The sequence below is a fragment of the Macaca fascicularis genome, chromosome 6 (genome assembly GCF_037993035.2).
Source record: "Macaca fascicularis isolate 582-1 chromosome 6, T2T-MFA8v1.1".
Lineage (NCBI taxonomy): Eukaryota > Metazoa > Chordata > Mammalia > Primates > Cercopithecidae > Macaca > Macaca fascicularis.
The window spans coordinates 140,930,878-140,954,395 of NC_088380.1; the positions used below are offsets into that span (position 1 = coordinate 140,930,878).

The 23,518-nt window shown below is 44.6% G+C and overlaps 1 protein-coding gene across 4 annotated transcripts; it reads right to left on the reverse strand.

Annotated features, from left to right (window-relative positions):
- Positions 1–11,441: 11,441 nt before the first annotated feature.
- On the reverse strand, positions 11,442–20,908 carry CDKN2AIPNL (CDKN2A interacting protein N-terminal like). 4 transcript variants are annotated; one of them, XM_005557786.4, is made up of 4 exons: positions 20,617–20,908; positions 18,890–18,989; positions 18,405–18,483; positions 11,442–12,285 (listed from the first exon to the last, which is right to left on the reverse strand). In XM_005557786.4, the coding sequence occupies exons 1-4, from the start codon at positions 20,853–20,855 to the stop codon at positions 12,203–12,205; spliced, it is 501 nt and encodes a 166-aa protein (XP_005557843.1). In that variant the 5' UTR covers positions 20,856–20,908; the 3' UTR covers positions 11,442–12,202. The 4 variants fall into 4 exon arrangements, with proteins under 4 accessions (XP_005557843.1, XP_005557844.1, XP_005557845.1 ...); XM_015451894.4 differs by having other exon boundaries at positions 12,141–12,285; positions 18,907–18,989; XM_005557787.4 differs by lacking the exon at positions 18,405–18,483 and having other exon boundaries at positions 18,907–18,989.
- Positions 20,909–23,518: the final 2,610 nt, after the last annotated feature.

A 23,518-nucleotide genomic window follows, 5' to 3' on the forward strand; every position in this document is an offset into this window, starting at 1 on the left:
GAGACTTTGTCACTTATTTCCTTATGTGTGTAGGAGGGGTTAATAAGTCTCTAGCTCTCCATCTATTGATAGTTTCATTTACAATTTCAAAAGAACATTCTTACATTTTATCAAGGAAGTCTTCAAATTTGATTCTAAATAGCAATTATAATCTCCAACTTTATTTTGAATGTACCTATATTAGTTTCAATTGAGTAATTCTAGACATAACTGGTTTGGTTCTGTCCAACTCTGTATTTAGGCCATTTGTTACAGTTTCTTCATGCATTACTTACTGTTAAAACTGTACCTTTGGGCCAGGCGCGGTGGCTCAAGCCTGTAATCCCAGCACTTTGGGAGGCTGAGACGGGCGGATCACAAGGTCAGGAGATCGAGACCATCCTGGCTAACATGGTGAAACCCCGTCTCTACTAAAAAAAAATACAAAAAACTAGCCGGGCGAGGTGGCGGACGCCTGTAGTCCCAGCTACTCGGGAGGCTGAGGCAGGAGAATGGCGTGAACCCGGGAGGTGGAGCTTGCAGTGAGCTGAGATCCGGCCACTGCACTCCAGCTTGGGTGACAGAGCGAGACTCCGTCTCAAAAAAAAAAAAAAAAAAACTGTACCTTTTGCGGTTTCACAGTTAGCACTTCTGCCACGAGCAGAGAACTGATGCGACTTGTTTTGCTGTTTGGTAGCACTTTAAAAATTTTTTGATTAATGAAGAAAGTAAAACCATAAACATTTGCCAAAAATTCATGCCCCAGTATTAGCAATGAATTGATTGCATTGGTTTGAGAAAGGCACATCTTGGAGGGAAATCTTGGTGTAACTTAAATATTTGAAAATTACCTTTAATGCAATGCATATCTGTTTATTCTGGGAAATGTTTTAATGCCAGGGCCTGCTGAGTTGCTTCTTCTTGTGGAGATTTTTTTTTTAATCTCCTGAGTTGTATAAAAGTTGTACTGCATCTTAGTTTACTGGATAAATTTAAAACACAGTATTGTAGAAAGCTAATACAAAACTATCCTATGCCTTCAAATAGTATAGAAAATGGAAAATATACAAGTAAATTCTGTTGAACCACCTGTGTAGTCTCTCTAGTAGATAAAACAGCTATTTCAGTAACCCCAAGAGTTTCTTGTCATATCCATAAGATTGGGTTACAGTATGGCAATATCTACAGCTTCTATTCATTATGCAATGTTTAACATTGATTGGATAAATGATTATGGGCTGGGCCAGGTGGCTCCCACTTGTAATCCCAGCACTTTGGGAGACAAAGGCAGGAGGATCACTTGAGGCCAGGACTTCGAGACCAGCCAGGGCAACATAATAAGACTTTGTCTCTACTTTAAATTTTTATAAAATCAATTGGGCATAGTGGCGCTTGCCTGTAGTCACAGCTACTTAGGAGGCTGAGGTGGCAGAATAGCTTGTGCCTAGGAGGTTGAGGCTGCAGTGAGCTGTGATTATGCCATTGCACTCCAGCCTGGGTGACAGAGCAATACCCTGTCTTTAAAAATAAAAGCTATTACTTGGCAAATTCTGGGGTAAGTGTATGATCTTAGGGAACTTTGATACCAATGGGAATTCACTCACTGGAATCGTAGCTCCCAAAAAGATGCTTTAATTGTGTGGTGCTTTTATAATTTAGCTCCAAAACAAATTATAGACATTCACTCCAGTAACTCCTAGATTAAATATACAGTAGCCTTGAGGGTCTGCCCTCTTATTTCATTAAATGCTATCTGGTTACTACTTCAACATCGATTTTTATTCTTGACCTGTTTTTGCCTTTCCCAGTTTAAAACAGGAACATTTCAAGTATTGGTAGATTATTATAAAGAAGTTACTTTGCAGGGAGGTCAGTGAGTTCTAACCAACAAAATTCAACACATGCATAAAACTCATAGCGTCCACATTCCTTTTCGAGAAAATCCTTAAGAAGGTTCAATCTATACGCCTTTTTCAATCCTCACTTTTTTCTGCAGCCTTCGAACAGATTCCTATTTCTTTGGTTAAGTAGCAGATATAAACCTTCGATTTACAAGGTTGAGTTGTACAAAGTGTTTACTTTAAACTCTAGGTCAGTTTCATAAATGTATGCTAGGGCTAGAACCAAAATACATTTATTTATGTTGGTACAAAGTTATATTGATGGATTCATGTTAAAAAGTTTAAATGCATATGTGGTGCAATTCCCTGTAACAATACCCCTAGCACAGAATAATCTGCGAAAGGCACTATTCTAAGCACTTTTAACATACATTATTTCGTTTCAAATTCACAAATACAGTGGCTCACGCCTGTAATCCCAGCACTTTGGCAGGCTGAGGTGGGCCGATCACCTGAGGTCAGGAGTTTAAGACCAGCCCGGCCAACATGGTGAAACCCCGTCTCTACTAATAATACAAAAATTACCCAGGCATGGTGGCATGTGCCTGTAATCCCAGCTACTCGGGAGGCTGAGGCAGGAGAATTACTTGAACCTGGGAGGCAGAGGTTGCAGTGAGCCGAGACCTCACCACTGCACTTCAGCCTAGGCAACAGCGAGACTCCGGCTCAAAAACAACAAAGATGATGATGAAACTAGGCACAGATAGATGAAGTGACTTGCTCAAGATCAACCAGCCAGTAAGTTAAAGAACTAGGATTTGAACCCTATGTGGTCTTATCCAGAAATGTGCTATCTTTTCAGAGGCTGAGATTGGTTTTAGAAATTCTATAGAACTTCAACATTCATCCCAATTTGTGGAAATACTTTAATTTATTTAGTTTTATACAGACTTGTGTCTACTCCAGTGAAAAGGTTTCCTTTTTTTTTTTTTTTTGAGACGGAGTCTTGCTCTGTCGCCCAGGCTGGGGTGCAGTGGCCGGATCTCAGCTCACTGCAAGCTCCACCTCCCGGGTTTACGCCATTCTCCTGCCTCAGCCTCCTGAGTAGCTGGGACTACAGGCGCCCGCCACCTCGCCCGGCTAGTTTTTTGTATTTTTTAGTAGAGATGGGGTTTCACCGTGTTAGCCAGGATGGTCTCGATCTCCTGACCTTGTGATCCACCCGTCTCGGCCTCCCAAAGTGCTGGGATTACAGGCTTGAGCCACCGCGCCCGGCCTTTTTTTTTGAGACAGGGTCTTGCTCTGTTTCCCAGGCTGGATGCAGTGCCTCCAGGCAGCTCACTGCAGTCTCAACCTCCCAGGCTTAAGCCCTCCTACCACCTCAACCTCCTGAGTAGCTGAGACTACAGGTGCATGCCCCCACACCCGGCTAATTTTTTTACTTTTGTAGAGACGGTGTCTCACTATGTTGGCCAGGCTGGTCTCAAAGTCCTGGGCTCAACTGATCATCCTGTCTCAGCCTCCCAAAGCACTGGGATTACAGGCATGAGCCACTGCACTCAGCTGAAAGTGCTTTCTTGACTACTGTTTTCCACTGACTTTAGGAACACTTTCTGGTTTCTATATAAAAGACTGACTTATCAATAAGCCACATTTTTCCCCTTCCTGGAAATATCCTTGAGTCTGTAGGATTTCTCTCCTCCACCCCCCACCCCCGCACCCCACACACCAAGTTTCATTAATATGAATAACTTTCCATGCTTCTTGTGTTCACAGGATGGCCTAGGAATTTTTAGTTGAGCCAAAAAGATGAATGAGCTGTGCCCATTACAAACCTTGTTGATATCTGACTGCTCCACAGCTCTAAATTCACTCATGTAGGTGGAAGATAGCAGAGAAGTAAGTTATTAAAGGTGTGGTATTAGTAACTGTCTGTTTAATGCTCATTAAACAAAGTTAACTGCCTATTTATTCATTTAGTATTCTTTAAGAGATAACCCTGAGGATCATAGTATACTTCAGAGTTACGTCTAAGGTGTTTCATATTTCAGTTCTCTCAGGTTTTAAGAAGTAGGGATCAAATTTTGTAGTCTTGATGGTATTTATGACAGTTCTTCTCCATTGCATTCAACAATGTAGAGTCCAAGTGGAATCTGAGTTATGTGAGAATCATGTATTTAAATAGAAAAGTGAATAGTTGGAAAGCTATTCATGGTAAATGAAATTATCCGTAGGACAGAGGCCTTATGCCAAGATGGTAGCTCTATTACTTTAGTTCCCATCTAGTTATGGGGGGAATTAACTGTTACCAGATGGGGGAAAGATTAGTTGTCATCAGTCATTCTAGTATATGACAGCAAAGATATTAGAAACTAAATTTTATTGTTGAGAGGACTTTATTGTTTGAACAAAGAAGACACAATTAAATGTGTGCCATTCTTCCTTCAATGAATTCTCCTCACCATCACTACAGCTTTTTAAAACAATTTTGTCAGAAATACCTTGAGGTTTCAGTGCTTCTTGTGTTCACAGGATGGCCTAGGAATTTTTAGTTGAGCCAAAAAGATGAATGAGCTGTGCCCATTACAAACCTTGTTGGTTATCTGACTGCTCCACAGCTCAACATTAGTTCCTTGATGGCTGAAATCAAGAACCCTGGAAGAACTTGGGCTCCAGAGTTCTCTTTGCCATATGGAAGATTCAGACTTGCGTGAGAAACTTGCATATGAAATAACTTTCAGGAAGTAAATGCTAAAGCTTGGCCACATGTTGCTTTTGTTCATCAGTGACTTCTGGATTAATATATTTGGGAAGACTCTAATATATAATAGAGTGGGCTCTGCCTGGAGAAAGCAAAGTAACCTTTTGGCCAATTAGAGAAAGTCTTTATATAATAGTAACAGTCTTGGTTACAAGTATGATACTTCTGTAGTCTTTTAGGGGAGGCTGGCTCCTCTGAAGTCTTATTTGGAAGACAGATTCATAAAGTGCCACTGGGCTGGGAACTCCTGTAAAGGGAATTGAAGCCTGTCTCTGAAAAGATCCCCCTCTGAAAAGTTCCCCTCGGGTTCCATCAACCTGAACAATTTAGTCATTCTTCTGGAATGCAGGAGTTGTTCTCTACTGTGTCTTTAAGACTGCCAAAATGCAAACATAAAAGCACTTGAGGCAAATCCCCCTAAGAGCAAAGGGGACTGGGTGCCGTGGCGGCTCACGCCTGTCATCCCAGCACTTTGGGAGACTGAGGCAGGTGGATCACCTGCGGTCAGGAATTGGAGACCAGCCTGGTCAATGTGGCGAAACCCCGTCCCTACTAAAATTAAAAATTAGCCAGGGGTGGTGGAGGGCGCCTGTAATCCCAGCTACTCAGGAGGCTGAGGCAGGAGAATTGCTTGAACCCTGGAGGCGGAGGTTGCAGTGAGCTGAGATTGCGCCATTGCATTCCAGCCTGGGTGACAGAGCGAGACTCCATCTCAAATAAAGAGCAAAGGGTTGGTTTTACTGCTTTATTTCTGAAGCCCAAGGGATATATTGCCCTCTTCCTTTTCCCCTTTACAAACAAGATCTTTTGCCAATACCGTAACTCACCAGTACAGGAGTGCTGGACTAGCAGTACTCCTGAACAGGAGAATATCAAACAGGGTTGAAGTTCTTTGGCTGGCCCCTATATAAAGTCATTGTATAAGATCGAATTGGAAATTTTATGTTTTTGTGTTGATGTTAGTACAAAGAAAACAGGAAGTTGCTTAGCTGTTAACCTCATTTTAAATCTGAGGGATATTTTCCCCTTCCTATAGAAAAAAATGCTTTTGCTTGGCCTAATGACCATACTGGGCAGACAACAGGGTGAAGTCCAGAGACTTCAGCCCGTGTTATTAGTTTCAGCTACAGATGAGAAATAGCACTCCAAAGAAAAGCTAAACTGGTAACCTTGCTGTGTAGCAGAGATCTTTGGTCGTAGGAGTATTCCTGTATGGGCCATAAGATTGTGGTTTGAGGTGGAAACCCTGGAACATCAGCTGGAAAGTTGCCTTTAGAATAAAGACAAAGAACCTTCTGCAAGCCAGCCAAGGCAATACCAGGGCTTGGAGGTGGCGAGTTTGATAAACTAATCTGTAGGAAAAAGTTCCTGTCTTAGTGCTTAGACAGTTTTTGTTTGTTTGTTTGTTTGTTTGTTTTGGTAGAGACAGGGTCTTGCTACATTAATTCTTTGACTGGGGCTTGGTCTTCTTTTGCACAGGGCAGCTTGAGACTACAATCACTATGGCTTCCTCTCAAAACCAAGTCAGGGATTAGGCTCTAAGAATAACAATACAAGGGCCGGGCGTGGTCGCTCAAGCCTGTAATCCCAGCACTTTGGGAGGCCGAGACGGGTGGATCACGAGGTCAGGAGATCGAGACCATCCTGGCTAACACAGTGAAACCCCGTCTCTACTAAAAATACAAAAACTTAGCCGGGCGAGGTGGCAGGCGCCTGTAGTCCCAGCTACTCGGGAGGCTGAGGCAGGAGAATGGCGTGAACCCGGGAGGCGGAGCTTGCAGTGAGCTGAGATCCGGCCACTGCACTCCAGCCTGGGTGACAGAGCGAGACTCTGTCTCAAAAAAAAAAAAAAAAAAAAAAAAAAAAAGAATAACAATACAAGTACAAAAGACTGAAATTTTATTAAAGCCAAAGATTGAGAACTAGTTTCCAGACAGCTTCTGGCCAAGCATGCATAGGCTGTCGGCAGGAGTCCTGTAGAGTAACGGGACCTCTAGGGTCCAAGCTCTGAGCTTCTGGGCACATTTTAAGTGGGTCTCACTTTCTTGTCCAGTCTGGAATGCAGTCACATGATCACAGCTCACTACAGCCTGGAACCCTTGGGCTCAAGCAGTTCCAACATCAGCCTCCTGAGTAGTTGGGACTACAGGCACGTGCCACCTCAGCTAATTTTATTTATTTATTTATTTATTTAGAGACAGGGTCTCGTATGTTGACCAGGCTGGACTCAAAACTGCTGGGCTCAAGCAATCCTCGTGCCTCAGCCTCCTGAGTAGCTAGGATTACAGGCATGGGCCACCACTCCCGGCTTAAATAGCAGTTCTGTTTTTTGTTGAAAAAGTAGAAAATCATCATAAAAGATAATTTGGTGAATACAAAAAGAAGGAATCTGAGTCATAGTCTTACCACCTGAGATGTTGAAAATAGCTGATTTAAGGGGAATTGGGTTCTGTAGTGAGCTGGGGCCCAAAATTCACAGCCAGAGTGATAAGGAATCTAGTCAGTTTATAGGACAAAACTCCAGGACAGGCTGGGCATGGTGGCTCATGCCTGTAATCCCTGCACTTTGGGAGGGTGAGGCTGGTGGATTACCTGAGGTTAGGAGTTTGAGACCAGCCTGGCCAACATGATGAAACCCCGTCTCTACTAAAAATACCAAAAATTAGCTGGGTGTGGTGGCGGGCACCTGTAATCCCAGCTACTCAGGAGGCTGAGGAAGGAGAATCACTTGAAGCCAGGAGGCAGAGGTTGCAGTGAGCCAAGATCGCACCACTGAACTCCAGCCTGGGCACCAAGAGCAAAACTCCATCTCAAGAAAACAAAAACAAAAACAAACTCTAGGATAAGCCTCCTGTGCTGGAGCAAAGGCCATGCTCACAATGAAAGGCGCATACCCACAGGCTGCACAAGCTCCAGACCTCCTAGATCCAGCGGTACAGGGGTGACAATGCACCTAGTATCTGACATTTACCTAGCATCTAATGGGTGCCAGATTGCCTGTTGGGCTCTGCGCCACAAATGAAACTGAAAAGGTCCACTTTTGCAGCCCTTTGCAGGGATGGACCCTGGTTGAATGGGATGATTGTGGGCACCTGTTTTGTGTAAATCTAAGTTAGTTGAAAAGCTTTCCTATCTTTCCTCCTTGGGCTTAGAGGGAAACCAGGGCAGGAATGAAGCAGTGAGAGCCTACTAAGTGCCAGATACTAATAGACATTCATTTTTCCACTGAATCCTCCAATAAAGTTTGAAGTAAGAATCATCCCCACTTTGCAAATGCCTACACTGAGGTAAAGTACACTCAATTTGAAGGACTATCTATCAGCTCACACCTACTAGTGACAATTCAACATTCTTACTATGAAAGTGTCAGAGGGAATGGAAAATGCAGCCCTAGAAGCATGAGATTTTGGTGCCAACTTTCATAGCAAAGCAAGAACTTTAGTCACTAGGTCCACACAGCTCAAGGTTGACCTCTTTACTGTTCATTGCCTCTCTGTCATATTAGGTGAGGACCAAGACCTGCCTCAGACCCCTAACAGCAACGTTCTCCAAGGCAAATGAGGCTGGAGGGGGCTACATTCAAGGATACTTTGGGTTCATTGGTTCATTAGTCTATAAGGCTGGGAAAGAAAGGACTTGGGTTAGGACCACTGGTTTATATTCTAAAGAGGCATCCCTGTCTGACACAACATCAAGGAAAAAAGCTCTAGCTCTAGTGTAGGTGAGAATAGGGGCTAAATAGTGTCAATGTCACTCATCCTCTCTCCATCTTTCTTTTCTGAGACAAGGTCTCACTCATTGGCCAGGCTGGAGTACAGCAGCTCTATCATGGCTCACTGCAACCTCAACCTCCTGGCCTCAAGCAATCCTCCCACCTCAGCCTCCCAAGTAGCTGGAACTACGTACAGGTGTGCACCACCATGCCTATTTTTTCAAATTGTTTTGTAGAGATGGGGTCTTACTATGTTACCTAGGCTGGTCTTGAACTCCTGGATTCAAGCGATCTTCCCACCTCCCAAAGTGCTGGGATTATAGGCATGGAGCCTCTGCACCCAGCCTCAATTTTTATTTTCTGTTCTTTGATTTCCAAGCAATCTGTTCAGATGATAGTCTTTTTACCCTATCTCCTCATTTGGTCTAGTGTGTGTAGATGAGCAGGGCTTCAGGCCCACATCCATCACTGATAGGAGCACATGCAGAGGACTCTGACCCTACTGCAGTCATTGTGAAAACCTTCCAAACCAAAATCAGAAGAGTAACCAACACCACCACCACCTAGCCCCAGGAGTCCTAACTTTAGAAAAGGCAGAGTGAGCTATGCGCAGCATGCATCTGTAATCCCAGCCACTCTGGAGGCTGAGGTGGGAAGATGGCTTGAGGCCAGAAGGTCAAGGCTGTAGTGCACTGTGACTGCACCTGTGAACAGCCATTGTACTCTAGCCTGGGCAACATACCAAGATCTTGTCTCTAACTTAGAAAAAAAAAAAGAACAGACAAAGTGAACTTTGGGGAAGAAACAATCTTGCCTGGCTTTTCCTTTTATATCTATATGTATATGTATGTATGTATATACACACACACACGCAGATACACATACCCAATGACAGTAGAGATTTTTTTTAAGGGTGCACTCTTTGTTGAATGAAGTTTCCATATGACCAAAAGTCTTCAATAAGTTCTAAAACGCTTGCCTCTGAAGATCTGTGTTTACTCTTATTCCTACAGAAAGTTATCCCTAAACTAGTTAAGAATGACAGCCATAACTAGATGTTTTAGGGCACACAGGTCTTAGATACCAGAAGCTGACAGTCTCCTTCCAGATATAAAGGGATACCCAGCAGGGATTCTTTAGAGCTGGAGAGCTGAGAAACACCAACTTATCTGACATTTAGGGTAACACAATTCTCATATTTTAGATGGGACAGTACGTATTTTACTACAGACTACAAAGCATCAGAGGATGGACAGTGACAGTTAATATGATTCCTCTCATTGCCCATAGGTAGGCCACCGATCCAAATGGATCCTGAGTTCAGACAGAATCCTTACCTCCTGATAAGGTAGATTATCAGGTGAGCCACAGACTAAGGAATGTTTCAGAAAGCAGTTTTCTAGGCGTAGTTTGGATTAAAAAAAAAAAAAAGTTCTCCTCCTATTTATTACTTGTCCCTTCCTATGATCTCACTCTATCTTTACCCCAAGTCTTCAGCAAGACACTGTATATGAACTTCTATGTGATATGAGGTACTGTTTCAAGGCTGACAGTGGGCCATTTTACCTATACGACTATTGCTGAAATGCAAACATTTAGATTTCTTTGCCATTTTCTATTCCAGAAATAAAGGATGAAATTCTAAAATACTGGTTAATTTTATATGTGAGATAGCCACAGAAATTGTAAAACACGAGAAGAAAAGCAGTTTAAGTGAGGAAACAATGAGAGAAAACCTATTAGAAAATTGAAACAAAACTTGATTTTGATTAACTAGAGAAGTCTTCAAAAACAAACTAAAGGAGGCCAGGTTTAGTAGCTCCTGCCTGTATTCTTAGCACTTTGGGAGGCTGAGGCAAGAGAATCACTTGAGGCCAGTAGTCTGAGGCTGCAGTGAGCTATGATTGCACCACTGCACTCCAGCCTGGGTGACAGAGTGATAGACCCCGGCTCTGAAAAAACAAAAATAAATAAAAGCAATGGAAGGGAAATCATTCCACAATTTAAACTTGCTTTATGTAGTGCATGCATTCCTGAAAGGCTATTATTATTTTATCAGGGCATCATATCATATAAAGAAATGGAATTCATGAGAAACCAATGGAAATGCATTTTCTTCTCTTTTTTTCATAGCATCCTACTCAGACTAAGAAAATGCTTTTTTTTTTTTTTTTTTTTTTTTAAAGATGGAGTCTTGCTCTGCTGCCCAGGTTGGAGTGCAGTGGTGTAATCTTGGCTCACTGCAGCCTCTGCCTCCTGGGTTCCAGTGAGTCTCCTGCCCCAGCTTCCTGGGTAGCTGGGACTACAGGCACACACCACCACACCCAGCTAATTTTTGTATTTTTAGTAGAGGTGGAGTTTCACCATGTTGGCTGGGCTGGTCTCAAACTCCTGACCTTGTGATCTGACCACCTTGCCTCCCAAAGTGCTAGGATTGCAGGCGTGAGCCACCATGCCCGGACTGCAGGGTCCAACGTCTTATTTGCCACTATCGCTAGTACCAAGCACAGCGCCTGCCACTGTTGAGCGACCCCTCCTGTGATAAACTTACACTACTGCCTCCCAAATGAAGCCCCTCTCCCAGTATTTACGCCTAGACCTATTTACTTAATGGAGCGGACTAAACAAGAAAGAGGAGCAGAGAGGGGGTACAGAACAGACACTTAGTTGAGGAACATTAACAGCAAAATTTCAGAGCAAAGCAGGACTGCAACAAGCATTTCTTAAGAGGCTATGTGCAAGGTGGTTCCTCAAGTCTAGAAGACCCAAGCCTCAGGCTTCCTCCAGAAAAGCAGACTGGGAGACAGAATTTACAAATCAACTTGCTGACCGGACAAAGCCCTGGAATCCTGTGTCAATGCGTTTTAAACTAAGGCCAGATGCTTTTTGGTAGGCCGCCTCTTTCCATGAGCTGGTGGGTACTTCAAGTCTATGATTTGATTCTCATTTCTTAAAAAAGGATGAGTATGTATGGTAGTTGGGTATAGGTATGGTATAAATTTCAGGTGGAAATAGGAATTAAAGGATATAATTTGCCTTGGTGGGGGAAGAAAAAGGCCATAAAAGAGAATTGCACTTAAAGGTACATTGTCGAAAAATCTAAACTATAAAATTCATTACCTGCCATTACATCAACAACAAAAAGGCATTTTATTTTATCATTTTTATTTTTTTGAGAGTGTTTCACTTTTGTCACCAAGGATGGAGTGCAACGGTGCGATCTTGGCTCACTGCAACCTCCACCTCCCAGGTTCAAGCGATTCTTCTGCCTCAGCCTCCTGAGTAGCTGGGATTACAGATGTCTGCCACCACGCCCAGCTAATTTTTTTTGTATTTTTAGTAGAGACGGGGTTTCACCGTGTTGGCCAGGCTGGTCTCAAACTCCTAACCTCAGGTGATCCGCTCATCTCGGCCTCCCAAAGTGCTGGGATTATTACAGGTGTGAGCCACTGTGCCCAGCCCAAAAAGGCATTTTAAACAAAAATTCTGACATTTAAAAACTGAAAATATACCACGCCACTGCACTCCTGCCTAGGTGACAGAGCAAAACTCTGTCTCAAAAAAACAAAACGAAAAACAAAAAACCCTGAAAATATGAGGCCAGGAGTTCAAGGCTGCAATGAGCCAATACTGCACCTTTGTACTCCCGCCTGGGTGACAGAGACCTTGTTGGTAAGAAAAAAAAAAAAAAAAAAAAAACTGAAAATAGAAAAGAGGGCTTTTACAATGTTGATGAACTCATCTTAGAGTACATGATTTATAAATACATAAATATCCATGCATACTTTTACAGTGATAACTACTGGAAAAAATGAGAATGTTAAAAAAGCCAATCTAGACAGAGTCCTTCTCATTCCACCTGCCTCTTTATGTTGGTAATACCAGGAGTCTTAAGAGAGCTGCTGTGGTCTATGTCACATTCATCCCAGCCTCCTGTCTAATCCTGTAGCTGATGATGAAAATGTGATAAATCTTCTGGCTTAGCTTTGATGCTGGGAAAAAAAGAAAAGAAAAAGTTATATAACCACATAGTCCAGTGACTCAAATTCATCTTCATAAATTAAAATATAGCAGTGATGTAATATTTATGTACTATCCAGACAGTAAGTATACTCAGAAATTATTAATATTTTACAACATACAGAAAATTCAGCAAAACATTGACCACACCATCCATTTGGAAGCCAGAACTTGATTTTCCTGTCTTGTCACTTGCAATCTATAAATGTTCACAATTTAAGTGATAATGGAAATGCTTAAAATACTTTTCCTGGCATCCTTTGCAGTCAAAGGTTCTAAAAACAGTGTCACACAAACACTTATTGTTCTAAATTAAAAGCAGTCAATTCAGGTAGTAATTCACAACATTTCACATTGAGTCAGGATATTTAGATGTGAAGGTTATATATTTCTGGATTTCACACTATTAGAAACTGTAAAAGCATGTCTTCAAATAGTGGTGAAATGAAGCAGAGCTATTCTTTCTGGGTACTCTCTAGCACCTCTGGTAAATTTAAACTTGGCTTTAGACAACTTTTAAGCAGGGTGTGAAAAAATCACTTTGGCTGTCACCTTGTATTTGAATGAATTTCCTTAACATTTAGCAGTGCAAGTGAATCAATCGGAGAGTCTTTTTAGTAATCAGAGATTTCAAGGTATGACCTGTTTCCTAGGTAGGCCAGTCAGTGCTTTTTTTTTTTTTTTTTTTTTTTGAGATGGAGTCTCACTCTGTCACCCAGGCTGGAGTGCAGTGGCACGATCTCGGCTCACTGCAACCTCTGCTGCCCGGGTTTAAGCAATTCTCCTGCCTCAGCCTCCCAAGTAGCTGGGATTACAGGTGCCTGCCACTGCACCTGGCTAATTTTTGTAGTTTTTAGTAGAGACGGGGTTTCACCATCTTGGCCAGGCTGGTCTTGAACTCATGACCTCATGATCCACCCACGTCGGCTTCCCAAAGTGCTGGGATTAGAGGCGTGAGCCACTGCGCCCGGTCCCAGTCAGTCTTTTTGAGATGGAAAAAAAACAAAATTCCTCAGCAAAAGCAAATTATAAGAAGACTTTCATCATTTAGGGGAATGCCTAAAGTAACCATCTTAAGTCCAAAAAGAAAAAAATCCCCTAAGTCATCTCTCAAATGACAGGACAGACCAATGCTATGGAAGCACACAGCTGCTGCCGGTTTGGGCTGCTGTGAATACCGTCTTTTCCACAGGTGTTTGCAGGTGATCCACTACTGACTCATGAGCTCCAGACAAGACTGGTCTGTGGGATGAGACACACCTTTTCTGGCTTCTATTTCTAGTGGATAAAGAGTAAAAGACAAGTAGCTCCAATGAGCGTTTATCTTGGGGTACAACAAGACCTCTGATTTAACTAATCTGATGGCTGATTTTTTTTTTAACTTTTCTTTGAGACAGGGTCTCACTCTGTCACCCAAGCTGGAGTGCAGTGGTACGATCATGGCTGACTGCAGCCTCAACCTCCCAGGCTCAAGTGATCCTCCCACCTCAGCCTCTTGAGTAGCTGGGACCATAGGCATGTGCCACCATGCCCAGATAGTTTTTATTTTATTTTTTGTTGCGACAAAAGTCTCACTATCCTACCCAGGCTGGTCTGGAACTCCTGGGCTCAAGCAATTCTCCCACCTCGGCTTTCCAAAGTGCTGGGATTACAGGCGGAGCCACCAGGCCAGGTTGATTTTTTTTTTTTTTTACTCACCAACATTTGCACCATCTTAGAATCACAGCTGCTTCCACCAAGGAAGCGGCAGCTCTAGTACCTCAGAGCTTACCAAGATAACAAAATGCACAAAATCAGGCACACTTGTTTTTCTTACTTTTCTTTGAAATTTCTTTTTCTTTCTTTTTTTTTTGAAACTGTCTCACCCCATCACCCAGGCTAGAGTACAGTGGTGCAATCTCGGCTCACTACAACCTCCACCTTCCAGGCTCAAGTGATTCTCCTGCCTCAGCTTCCACAGTAACTGGGACTACAGGCATGTACTACCACACCTGGCTAATTTTTGTATTTTTAGTAGATGGGGTTTTGTCATGTTGGCCAGGCTGATCTTGAACTCTGAACCTCAAATGATCTGCCCACCTCATCAGACTCTCAAAGTGCTGGGATTATAGGCATGAGCCAATGCACCTGGGCTTTCAAATTTCATAGTCACTTTTCTTTTTGTTTATTATTTTTTGTTTTGAGGCAAAGTCTCGCTCTGTTGCCCAGGCTGGAGTGCAGTGGTGTGATCTCCGCTCACTGCAACCTTTGCCTCCCAGGTTCCAGTGATTCTCCTGCCTCAGCCTCTTGAGTAGCTGGGATTACAGGCACGCACCACCACGCCCAGCTAAATTTTGTATTTTTAGTAGAGATGGGGGTTTCACCATGTTGGTCAGGCTGGTCTCGAACTCCTGACCTCATGATCTGCCTGCCTCGGCCTCCCATAGTGTTAGGATTACAGGTGTGAGCCACCACGCCTGGCCTTCATAGTCACTTTTCATACTGCCATTTTCCCTCTTGGGATAAAAATGTTCTCAGAAAAAACGGACCACATAATTAGGTTGACAGCTTCTTTGAGTCAGTAATGATAGCTTCCTAGTCAATCACTCCTTTCTCCTTAAGACATTACCTTGGACATATCAACTCTGACAGTCATAGCAATGACACCTTTCCTGAGTCAGCTGCTGCTCTTTGTTAATTATCGCTCATTAATTGGTAAGGTGAGCAACCACAAAGGCTGCTAGCAGGAGCCTAGGATGGCAGTTAGATAATCAAGATTGCTTACTCAATGTATGTGTGTTTCAATCCCCTTTCAAAAGAAAAAAAAATCATACTGCAACTGTCCAACAAATCCCACCTGTCAGAAACCAATGCTCATTTCTTTTCTCAGACTTAAAAAAAGAGCTGGACAGATTGCAGAGCTGTACTTGCCTCAAAGCTGCAGAATAGCCATAAAGTATTTTTAAAATCTTAAAGAGCCTGTGCCTCCAAATCATCTTCACTGTCTGTCTTGAGATACCAACAATGCCAGGAAATTTACTCCCACTTGGTAGCTAGCTTTAAAACTCAACTAAACTCTAATTTTTTAGCTAAAGATCAATTCTGGGCAGAACAACAACAGACGTTTTCAGGTGTATGGCTGGACATCAGGAGTATTTTGTCTATGGGCTGGCAATGTTGCCTAATGTTTATCAGCATCCTCTATCATGTGTGCAAAAACTGCAGGCAAAGGACAAAACTGCTGCAAAGTCCTCATGGCTCTCTTTCCAGTGGCCTTCAATGGAGAGGGGACAGCCTTCAATACCACACAAATTTGTCATGGTACACAGATCAGATGACTCGTTCTCAGAATGGGCTTATCTAGAAGTCTTAAAGACTCACCAGGCACAGTGACTCACACCAGCACTTTGGGAGGCTGAGGCAGTTGGATCATTTGAGACCAGCCTGGAGAACACAGCGAAACCTGGTCTCTACAAAAATTAACCAAGCATAGTGGCGCACACCTGTAGTCCCAGCTACTGGGAAGGCTAAGGTGCAAGGATCACTTGAGCCTGGGAGGTCAAGGCTGCAGTTAGCTGTGAGCAAGTCACTGCACTCCAGCCTGAGCAACAGGCAAAACTCTATGCACAAAACAAAACTGGCAAAACTCTATGCACCCACGAAGTATCTCACCTTTCAGAATCAGCTGAATTTCACTTACAGTGGCATCAACAGACTAAAGTTAAACCTGGCTACTTAGAAAAATATAGGTTTTATTTGAAGGAAGTTGCAACACACAATTCAAAAATGCTAGAGACTGGCTGGGCGCGGTGGCTCAAGCCTGTAATCCCAGCACTTTGGGAGGCTGAGATGGGTGGATCACGAGGTCAGGAGATCAAGACCATCCTGGCTAACGCGGTGAAACCCTGTCTCTACTAGAAAAAACACGAAAAACTAGCCGGGCGTAGTGGTGGGCGCCTGTAGTCCCAGCTGCTCGGGAGGCTGAGGCAGGAGAATGGTGTAAACCCGGGAGGCGGAGCTTGCAGTGAGCAGAGATCCAGCCACTGCACTCCAGCCTGGGTGACAGAGCGAGACTCTTGTCTCAAAAAACAAAAATAAAATAATATAAAAATGCTATAGAAGTATGGCCTCTGTATAGGTTTCTTCCACATAGCTAACTGCTAATGATTAGTAAGATGGCAGCACTGGTTTCAAGATGATAATTTCATGCCTGAGGACTCTTCTCTGTAGACTCACACTGTGCAATGACAGTGTCAAGAATGAACATCCCAGGGCAGGGGCTCTGTACATTTTTTAAGTATAAGACCCCTTTAGGATGTTTCAGAAAGACCCTAACACACACACACACACACATTTCACACTGGTCTATAATGTTTGGGACGTGCCAAACCTCCTCAGTCTCCTACTGGGGTCTGCAGCCCAATGTCATTAGGTGTTCTGATCTCTAATACCCAACATGACTGGAAGGAGTTCAGATACCTTTCAGAAAACATATAAGACAGAGAAGTATAATGGAGAACTGATATAAAAAATCAGAAAACCTTTCCAGGCATGGTGGCTCACGCCTGTAATCCCAACACTTTGGGAGGCTGAAGTGGGCAGATCAACTGAAGTCAGGAGTTGGAGAACAGCTTGGCCAACATGGTGAAACCCCATCTCTACTAAAAATACAAAAAATAGCCGGGCGTGGTGGCAGGTGCCTGTAATCCCAGCCACTCGGGAGGCTGAGGCAAGGGATCACTTAAACTTGCAAGGCAGAGGTTGCAGTGAGCTGAACCATTGCACTCCAGCCTGGGCAACAAGAGCAAAACTCCGTCTCAAAAAAAAAAGGAAAATCAGAAAATCTCTTAGAAACAAAAAGGAAAGAATCTACCACAGCAGTTAAAAAATAAAGGCTCGGCCAGGTGCAGTGGCTCATGCCTGTAATCCTAGCACTTTGGGAGGGTGGGCAGATCACTTGAGGCCAGGAGTTCAAGACCAGCCTGGAAAACATGGCAAAACCATCTCTACTAAAAATACAAAAATTAGCTGGGTGTGGTAGTACCCGGCTGTAATCCCAGCTACTGAGGAGGCTGAGGTGCTAGAATCACTTGAGCCTTGGAGGCAGAGGTTGCAGTGAGCCGAGATCGTGCTGCTGCACTCCAGTCTGGGTGACAAAATGAGACTCTGTCTAAAAAATAAATTAAAAATAAAGGCTCACCTCACTCCCTGCCTACCTCTGCCTCTGCCCCTGCCCCATAAGGTATACTCCAGCAGCCAGAAACTAGCTCCTCCCTGGCTGGGCCCCAAGAACCTCACTATAGGACACCCAAGGACTGCCCAATAAGTTTTTAAGTATTACCTGAGAAGATCCAAAAAGCCACATTCACATTGCCCCCTGGCTAAAAACAGTAGCCCCTTTGTAACAGCTGGTTTTACTTATTTATTTATTTTTTGTCAGGAGTACTGCATTGAGATAACAGCCAATTTTAAAAACATAATGGCATCTCAAAAACCAACCTGAAGCTTTTCCCCAGATTCAGATTAAAACTAAAAGCATACTTTTTTAAGAAAAACAAACCATCCTGAAAATCAAGTGGGGTGTGCTGTTTGGGACTGAAATACTTTACGAGCAACTGAGGATTTGATTAGATCCTTGACACCCATTTGGAAGAGGACCTCTGTATGTGCCCCACCTCCCAAGACAAGACCTGAATGTGGAGGAATGGGCTTACCTATGTTTCTAAGGGCAGACCTAAAAAGGGACCAGTAGCTTTTTACTCTATTGCTTCAGTCGATTTTATAAGTATTTTCTGAGTACCTTCTCTGGGGTATAAGTATACTAGGTTTGGGAGTACTAAAGACTAAATAAAACTTTAGACACCATCTCTTCCCTCAAGGTCACAACTGCTTTAAAAGAGGTCTGGATAAAGTGCCAAAGGAATTTTGGAAGATAAGCGAGCAATTAATTCTGCTGCCTGAGCAGATAAATGTGAAACAAGTACATATTGGGGGTGATTCTGTAAAGTATTAATAGCTGGGATGCCCAGCTCCATACTCTGAGGTTCTTTCTGCCACACTCTCTATAGGCCCAGCTCCAGCATCCAGATTCAAGACTCTAGGCAAGACTCACTGTAAAAAATCCATCGCCTGAGATCAGACCCCACAGGATAGAGAACAGCTATGGTATCGACATTGCTCCAGCCACATTCCTATCAGCAAATCAGAGAAGCCAAACTAGTCAGGTCAGCACTCACGGCCAGGGTAAGGATGAGTTAGTTACTCTATTACCAACAAGATTTTTTAACAAGTAGGAAACAAGTATTCTAGCCAACATTTTTTTAAACATCAAGCAAAAATCTCAAAACAATGTTCCTAATCACCCAGAAGAAGTTAAGCTTATGTGTTACCTCATCAACAACGCATAATTTATCACAATGTGTTGTCAACTACTTATGAAAAGGTTATACCAATTATGGGGAAATAATAATGAAAAGGTATAGGTCTTTGGGGTAGTAAACAAGAGCACTCAAAAACAATACTCTAATATAGTGTCATCAAAGCAGGGACTGTTAACTCTACACCATTTCATCACATACACTTGGAAATCCTATTTACCTTTTTCATTAACTCACTTCTGGTAGTAAATTGTGGCAGGTCTTCCACTTCAATCCCATCGGCCATTTCCATCACCTTGTCTAAAAGGTCTTTATTGTAACTGCACAATAAAAAGTAATAAGGTAAAAACCTCGGAAGAATTGTCATTGTGAATTAATAAGAAACTGCAGGTTGCTCAACCATAAAATCAACTCTCAGAGAACTGATCTGATACTGCAGGGCAAACCTATACATGTTCAGCACAAGGTTTTGAGATGGAGTCTTGCTGTATCCCCCAGGCTGGAGTGCAGTGCTGTGATCTTGGCTCACTGCCACCTCCACCTCCCAGGTTCAAGCAATTCTCCTGCCTCAGCCTCCTGAGTAGCTGGGATTACAGGCGTGTGCCACCATGCCCGGCTAATTTTAGTATTTTTAGTAGAGACAGGGTTTCACCATGTTGGCCAGGCTGGTCTCGAACTCCTGACCTCAAGTGATCTTCCTGCCTCGGTCTCCCAAAGTGCTGGGATTACTGGCTTGAGACACTGCGCCTGGTCCTGTGAACACTTCTTGCTTGTAGATACAGAAGTGGACTTTATAAATACCAGTAGAGCAAATGTTTCAAGATTTAGAAGAACAGAGGCACTGTACATCTAACAACAGATATTCTCAGATACGGGATGAGGGCCAAAATATTTTTGTTTATTTTTTAAATACATGGAATGTCAGTCTAACAAAAACATTATTTATTTGCCCAATTCTCTGACATTAGCCTAACCATGGAAAACCAGGATTTCCCAGGAGCACCTAGAAGTCAGGGAAAAGGGACGGGTGCCTCTGGCATTGGTTCCCTACGTACTGTTCTAATAAACCCCAATATGTGAAGCAAAACCAAGTGGCTTAGGCCTGGAGGAGCCAAATGACCAGAGTCAGGCAACCATAATAGGTATAGAAACCAAGATCAAACCAAGTCACCCTATTTTCCTAACACAATTTCAGGAAAATGGAGGCTCTCTAACAGGGAGTCTCAAGATTTGCCACCTTCCTCATGGAGGGGTGAAGGGAATGCCTTATCAGGCACTTCAAAAGCGGGTCTTTGTCCTTTTGGTGCAGCAGCCAGGATGAAGTGGGCTTTGGGACCTTGACAAAAAGGCATCGGTCATTTTCATAAGAGGGAAAACAAAGAGGTAAAGCTGGTTCCTACTTAGGACCCAGTGGGCTGTGGAGTGAGGACAAAAAGGCACAGGATACAGATTACATCCTGTCATTAGTGGTTAAAATCCATCAAACCTGCCAGAAGCTGCATGGTCCTAGTTACATCACTTCCCTCCCTAAGCTTTTTCATCTGTAAAATGGGGATCTCCGTTTCTGTCTCTGCACTTTGCCATGTAGGTGACAGAGGCTAACGGACTTCGAATGCACACTGCAAAGGTGATGGTTTGAGCTAATAATAGTAGTAATACATATAACAATAGCAACTTTTGAACCCGCCATGTATTTAGCTCTTCACCCTTTAATTATTACAGTCATCATAACCACCCTTTTACCAGAAGAGAAAACTGAGGCTCAAAGATAAGGATCGTTCCAAGGGGCCTTCAGGGTGGGAATCAGTCTTCGGGCCGGGCAATGCGGATGGAGGTTGGGAGCGGGTTCAGTCTGGGGCAGAGGTTCGGGTCAGGGGTGAGCCCTGGAAGAGGGCTTGAGGGTCGGAAGAGAGGGGACAGGATCAGCCGGCCGGCAGGGGTCCGCACCTGCAGCCTAGGAAGAGATGGTTGGCCCAGACCATGGAGAGGGACAGCAGCTGGTCCAGGCGGCCACCGCCGTCGGGCGGGTCGCGGTAGTCGGGCAGGTGGCGCAAGATGAATTCCATGCGGGCCTTCCATTGCTTCTCGCTCTCTGAGTAGGAGCGGAACTGCTCCGCGAAGTCGGCCGCCTGCCGCACTCCCGAGACCAGCTCCTCCACTGCAGCTGCCGCCTCGCCACCGACCATGGTGCCCGCTGCAGCCGAAGACCGGATAGCCCGCCGCCTTCCCGTCGCGCACTGCGCCACCACCTGCCAGCCAGAGGGGCCCCGTCAGCGCACGACTGCTCCAGAAGACCAGCCTGGAGCGCCCTCGCCCGGAGCGGCGGCCTGCGGGGGCACAGAGCGGCTCCTGGCTCCTCAGACCGCCGCAGCCCGCGGCGCATGCCCTGGGTCTACCCAGGGCTGCAAGGGCCCTTCGCGGTCGACCCTGCTGGGAACCGGTGGGAAAACTGAGGTCCCTAAGCACAGAGTCGGAGCGCCCTCTTCCAGTTGGCAGCTGGATGCCAGTCAGAGCTATGCTGTATCTTTCTTGCCCTGGGAGTTTCCCAGGCACCGCCTCATCCTAAGGGATATCAGGGGGCCCGGGTCAGGGATAGATAGGTCCACTTCCAGGGGTCTCCACAGCCACGCAGGTTGGGGCCCGCCTTCCTGGAGCGAGTAATCCATCCATCCGGTGAATACTTGCCAGGCACATTGCTAGGTGCTGGAGAGGCAATGAGAGCACACTCGGAGCCCTGCTCGCCTGAACTTTACCATCGAGTGGAGGAGCAGATATTAGTGAACTAATTGCTCAAGTAAGTGGAGAATTTCAGCGTTGACAAGTACTAGTAAAGAGAAGTCCAGCGTGCTACAACCATGAATAAGCAAGGAAGGGACCCAATCTAGTCTTGGGGTCAGGGAAGTGATCCTGGAGAACTGAAGAATGAGCAATTTTCTGAGAAAAGGGGAGTCGGTCAGAGCAAGAAAGAGCATGGCCTGGTAAGAGAATTGCAAGATACGGGGTAGGAGGGGCTGGGGGGCAGGGCAGGTAGATAATGGAGAAGATGAGGTTGCAGAGGTCAGCAAGGCCAGTAGGCCAGGCAGGGATCCTGGCTAGATCCCAAGAATGGGGAGCCACTGAAGGATTTTAACCAGAACAGTGACACCTGGGTTTACAAAAGATGCTGGAAGGAGTCAGAAAGAATGTGTCCAGAGGAAATGAGCAAGTTTGGATTTGGTTTTAAATAGAGACAGGGTTTCGCCGTGTTGCCCAGGCTGAGTCTCGAACTCCTGAGCTCAAGTGATCTGTCTCAGCCTCCCAAAATGCTGGGATTACACGTGTGAGCCATCGCGACTGGCTAGTCCTGAAAGTTTCTATTTAGCTGGCATGACTCGGCTGTCTGTTCTAGGCTCAGGTAGCAGACACACTGAGAGACAAAAGAGCTTCCTTTAAAGTGGTGAATTCCCCATCCCTGGAAGCATTCAAGTACAGTAACTGGGTGTTGGGGCTCAGAAACCAATACCTCAAAATGTATTTTGACATGCTGAACTGATGAAGAAGCCTCAAGGTCTCTCTGACCTCACCCACCACCACACTCCTGTCTGTCAATTCTTTATTCCTCCCAAAGCCTAAGATGAAGTTGTTCCCTTATCTGCCTAAATTTAGTCCAGAACACCAAAGGAAACAATTACCTCTGGTTCCCTCCCTGAGTTTTCATTAACTGAACTCGTTTTGCAGGAGGAAAGACTGAAGTATGTCAACACACCAGGACAGACTTTTGTCACAAACCCTTGACTCCTCTGCAGGCCCAACAGACTTTGTCCCAGGCCATTGCATGTTCTTCAAGCCCACTGAATTACCCTAAAAATCACAGGCTGGGCGCGGTGGCTCAAGCCTGTAATCCCAGCACTTTGGGAGGCCGAGACGGGGGGATCACAAGGTCAGGAGATCGAGACCATCCTGGCTAACACAGTGAAACCCCGTCTGTACTAAAAAAATACAAAAAACTAGCCGGGCGAGGTGGCGGGTGCCTGTAGTCCCAGCTACTCGGGAGGCTGAGGCAGGAGAATGGCGTAAACCCGGGAGGCGGAGCTTGCAGTGAGCTGAGATCTGGCCACTGCACTCCAGCCTGGGCAACAGAGGGAGACTCAAAAAAAAAAAAAAAAAAAAAAAAAAGCCGGGCACCGTGGCTCAAGCCTGTAATCCCAGCACTTTGGGAGGCCGAGACGGGCGGATCACGAGGTCAGGAGATCAAGACCATCCTGGCTAACACAGTGAAACCCCGTCTCTACTAAAAATACAAAAACTTAGCCGGGCGAGGTGGCAGGCGCCTGTAGTCCCAGCTACTCGGGAGGCTGAGGCAGGAGAATGGCGTGAACCCGGGAGGCGGAGCTTGCAGTGAGCTGAGATCCGGCCACTGCACTCCAGCCTGGGTGACAGAGCGAGACTCTGTCTCAAAAAAAAAAAAAAAAAAAAAACATCATTTACTACCCATCTAAAATATCCACACTCTGGATGATGGGGTAATCACTCTGTGATTAACTATGCACATTAATAAACTTGTCTGCCTTGTCTCCTCTTTTTTTTTTTTTTTTTTTTTTTGAGACCAAATTTTGCTCTTTTTGCCCAGGCTGGAGTGCAATGGCGTGATCTCTGCTCACCGCAACCTCTGCCTCCCAGGTTCAAGTGATTCTCCTGCCTCAGCTTCCTGAGTAGCTGGGATTACAGGCACCTGACATCACACCCGGCTAATTTTGTATCTTTAGTAGAAACGGGGTTTCACCATGTTGACCAGGCTGGTCTCGAACCCTTAATCTCAGGTGGTCCGCCCTCCTCGGCCTCCCAAAGTGATGGAATTATAGGCGTGAGC

What these genes read in the sequence shown, in the direction of transcription:
- CDKN2AIPNL (XM_005557786.4), bottom strand. Translation starts at nt 20,855, where the DNA reads ATGGTCGGTGGCGAGGCGGCAGCTGCAGTGGAGGAGCTGGTCTCGGGA. An exon ending in CATCTCTTCCTAGGCTGCAG is followed by an intron (nt 18,990 to 20,616) that starts GTGCGGACCCCT and finishes TTTATTGTGCAG; the next exon opens with TTACAATAAAGACCTTTTAG. An exon ending in CAGGCGATGGATTTTTTACA is followed by an intron (nt 12,286 to 18,404) that starts GTGAGTCTTGCC and finishes TTTTTTTCCCAG; the next exon opens with CATCAAAGCTAAGCCAGAAG.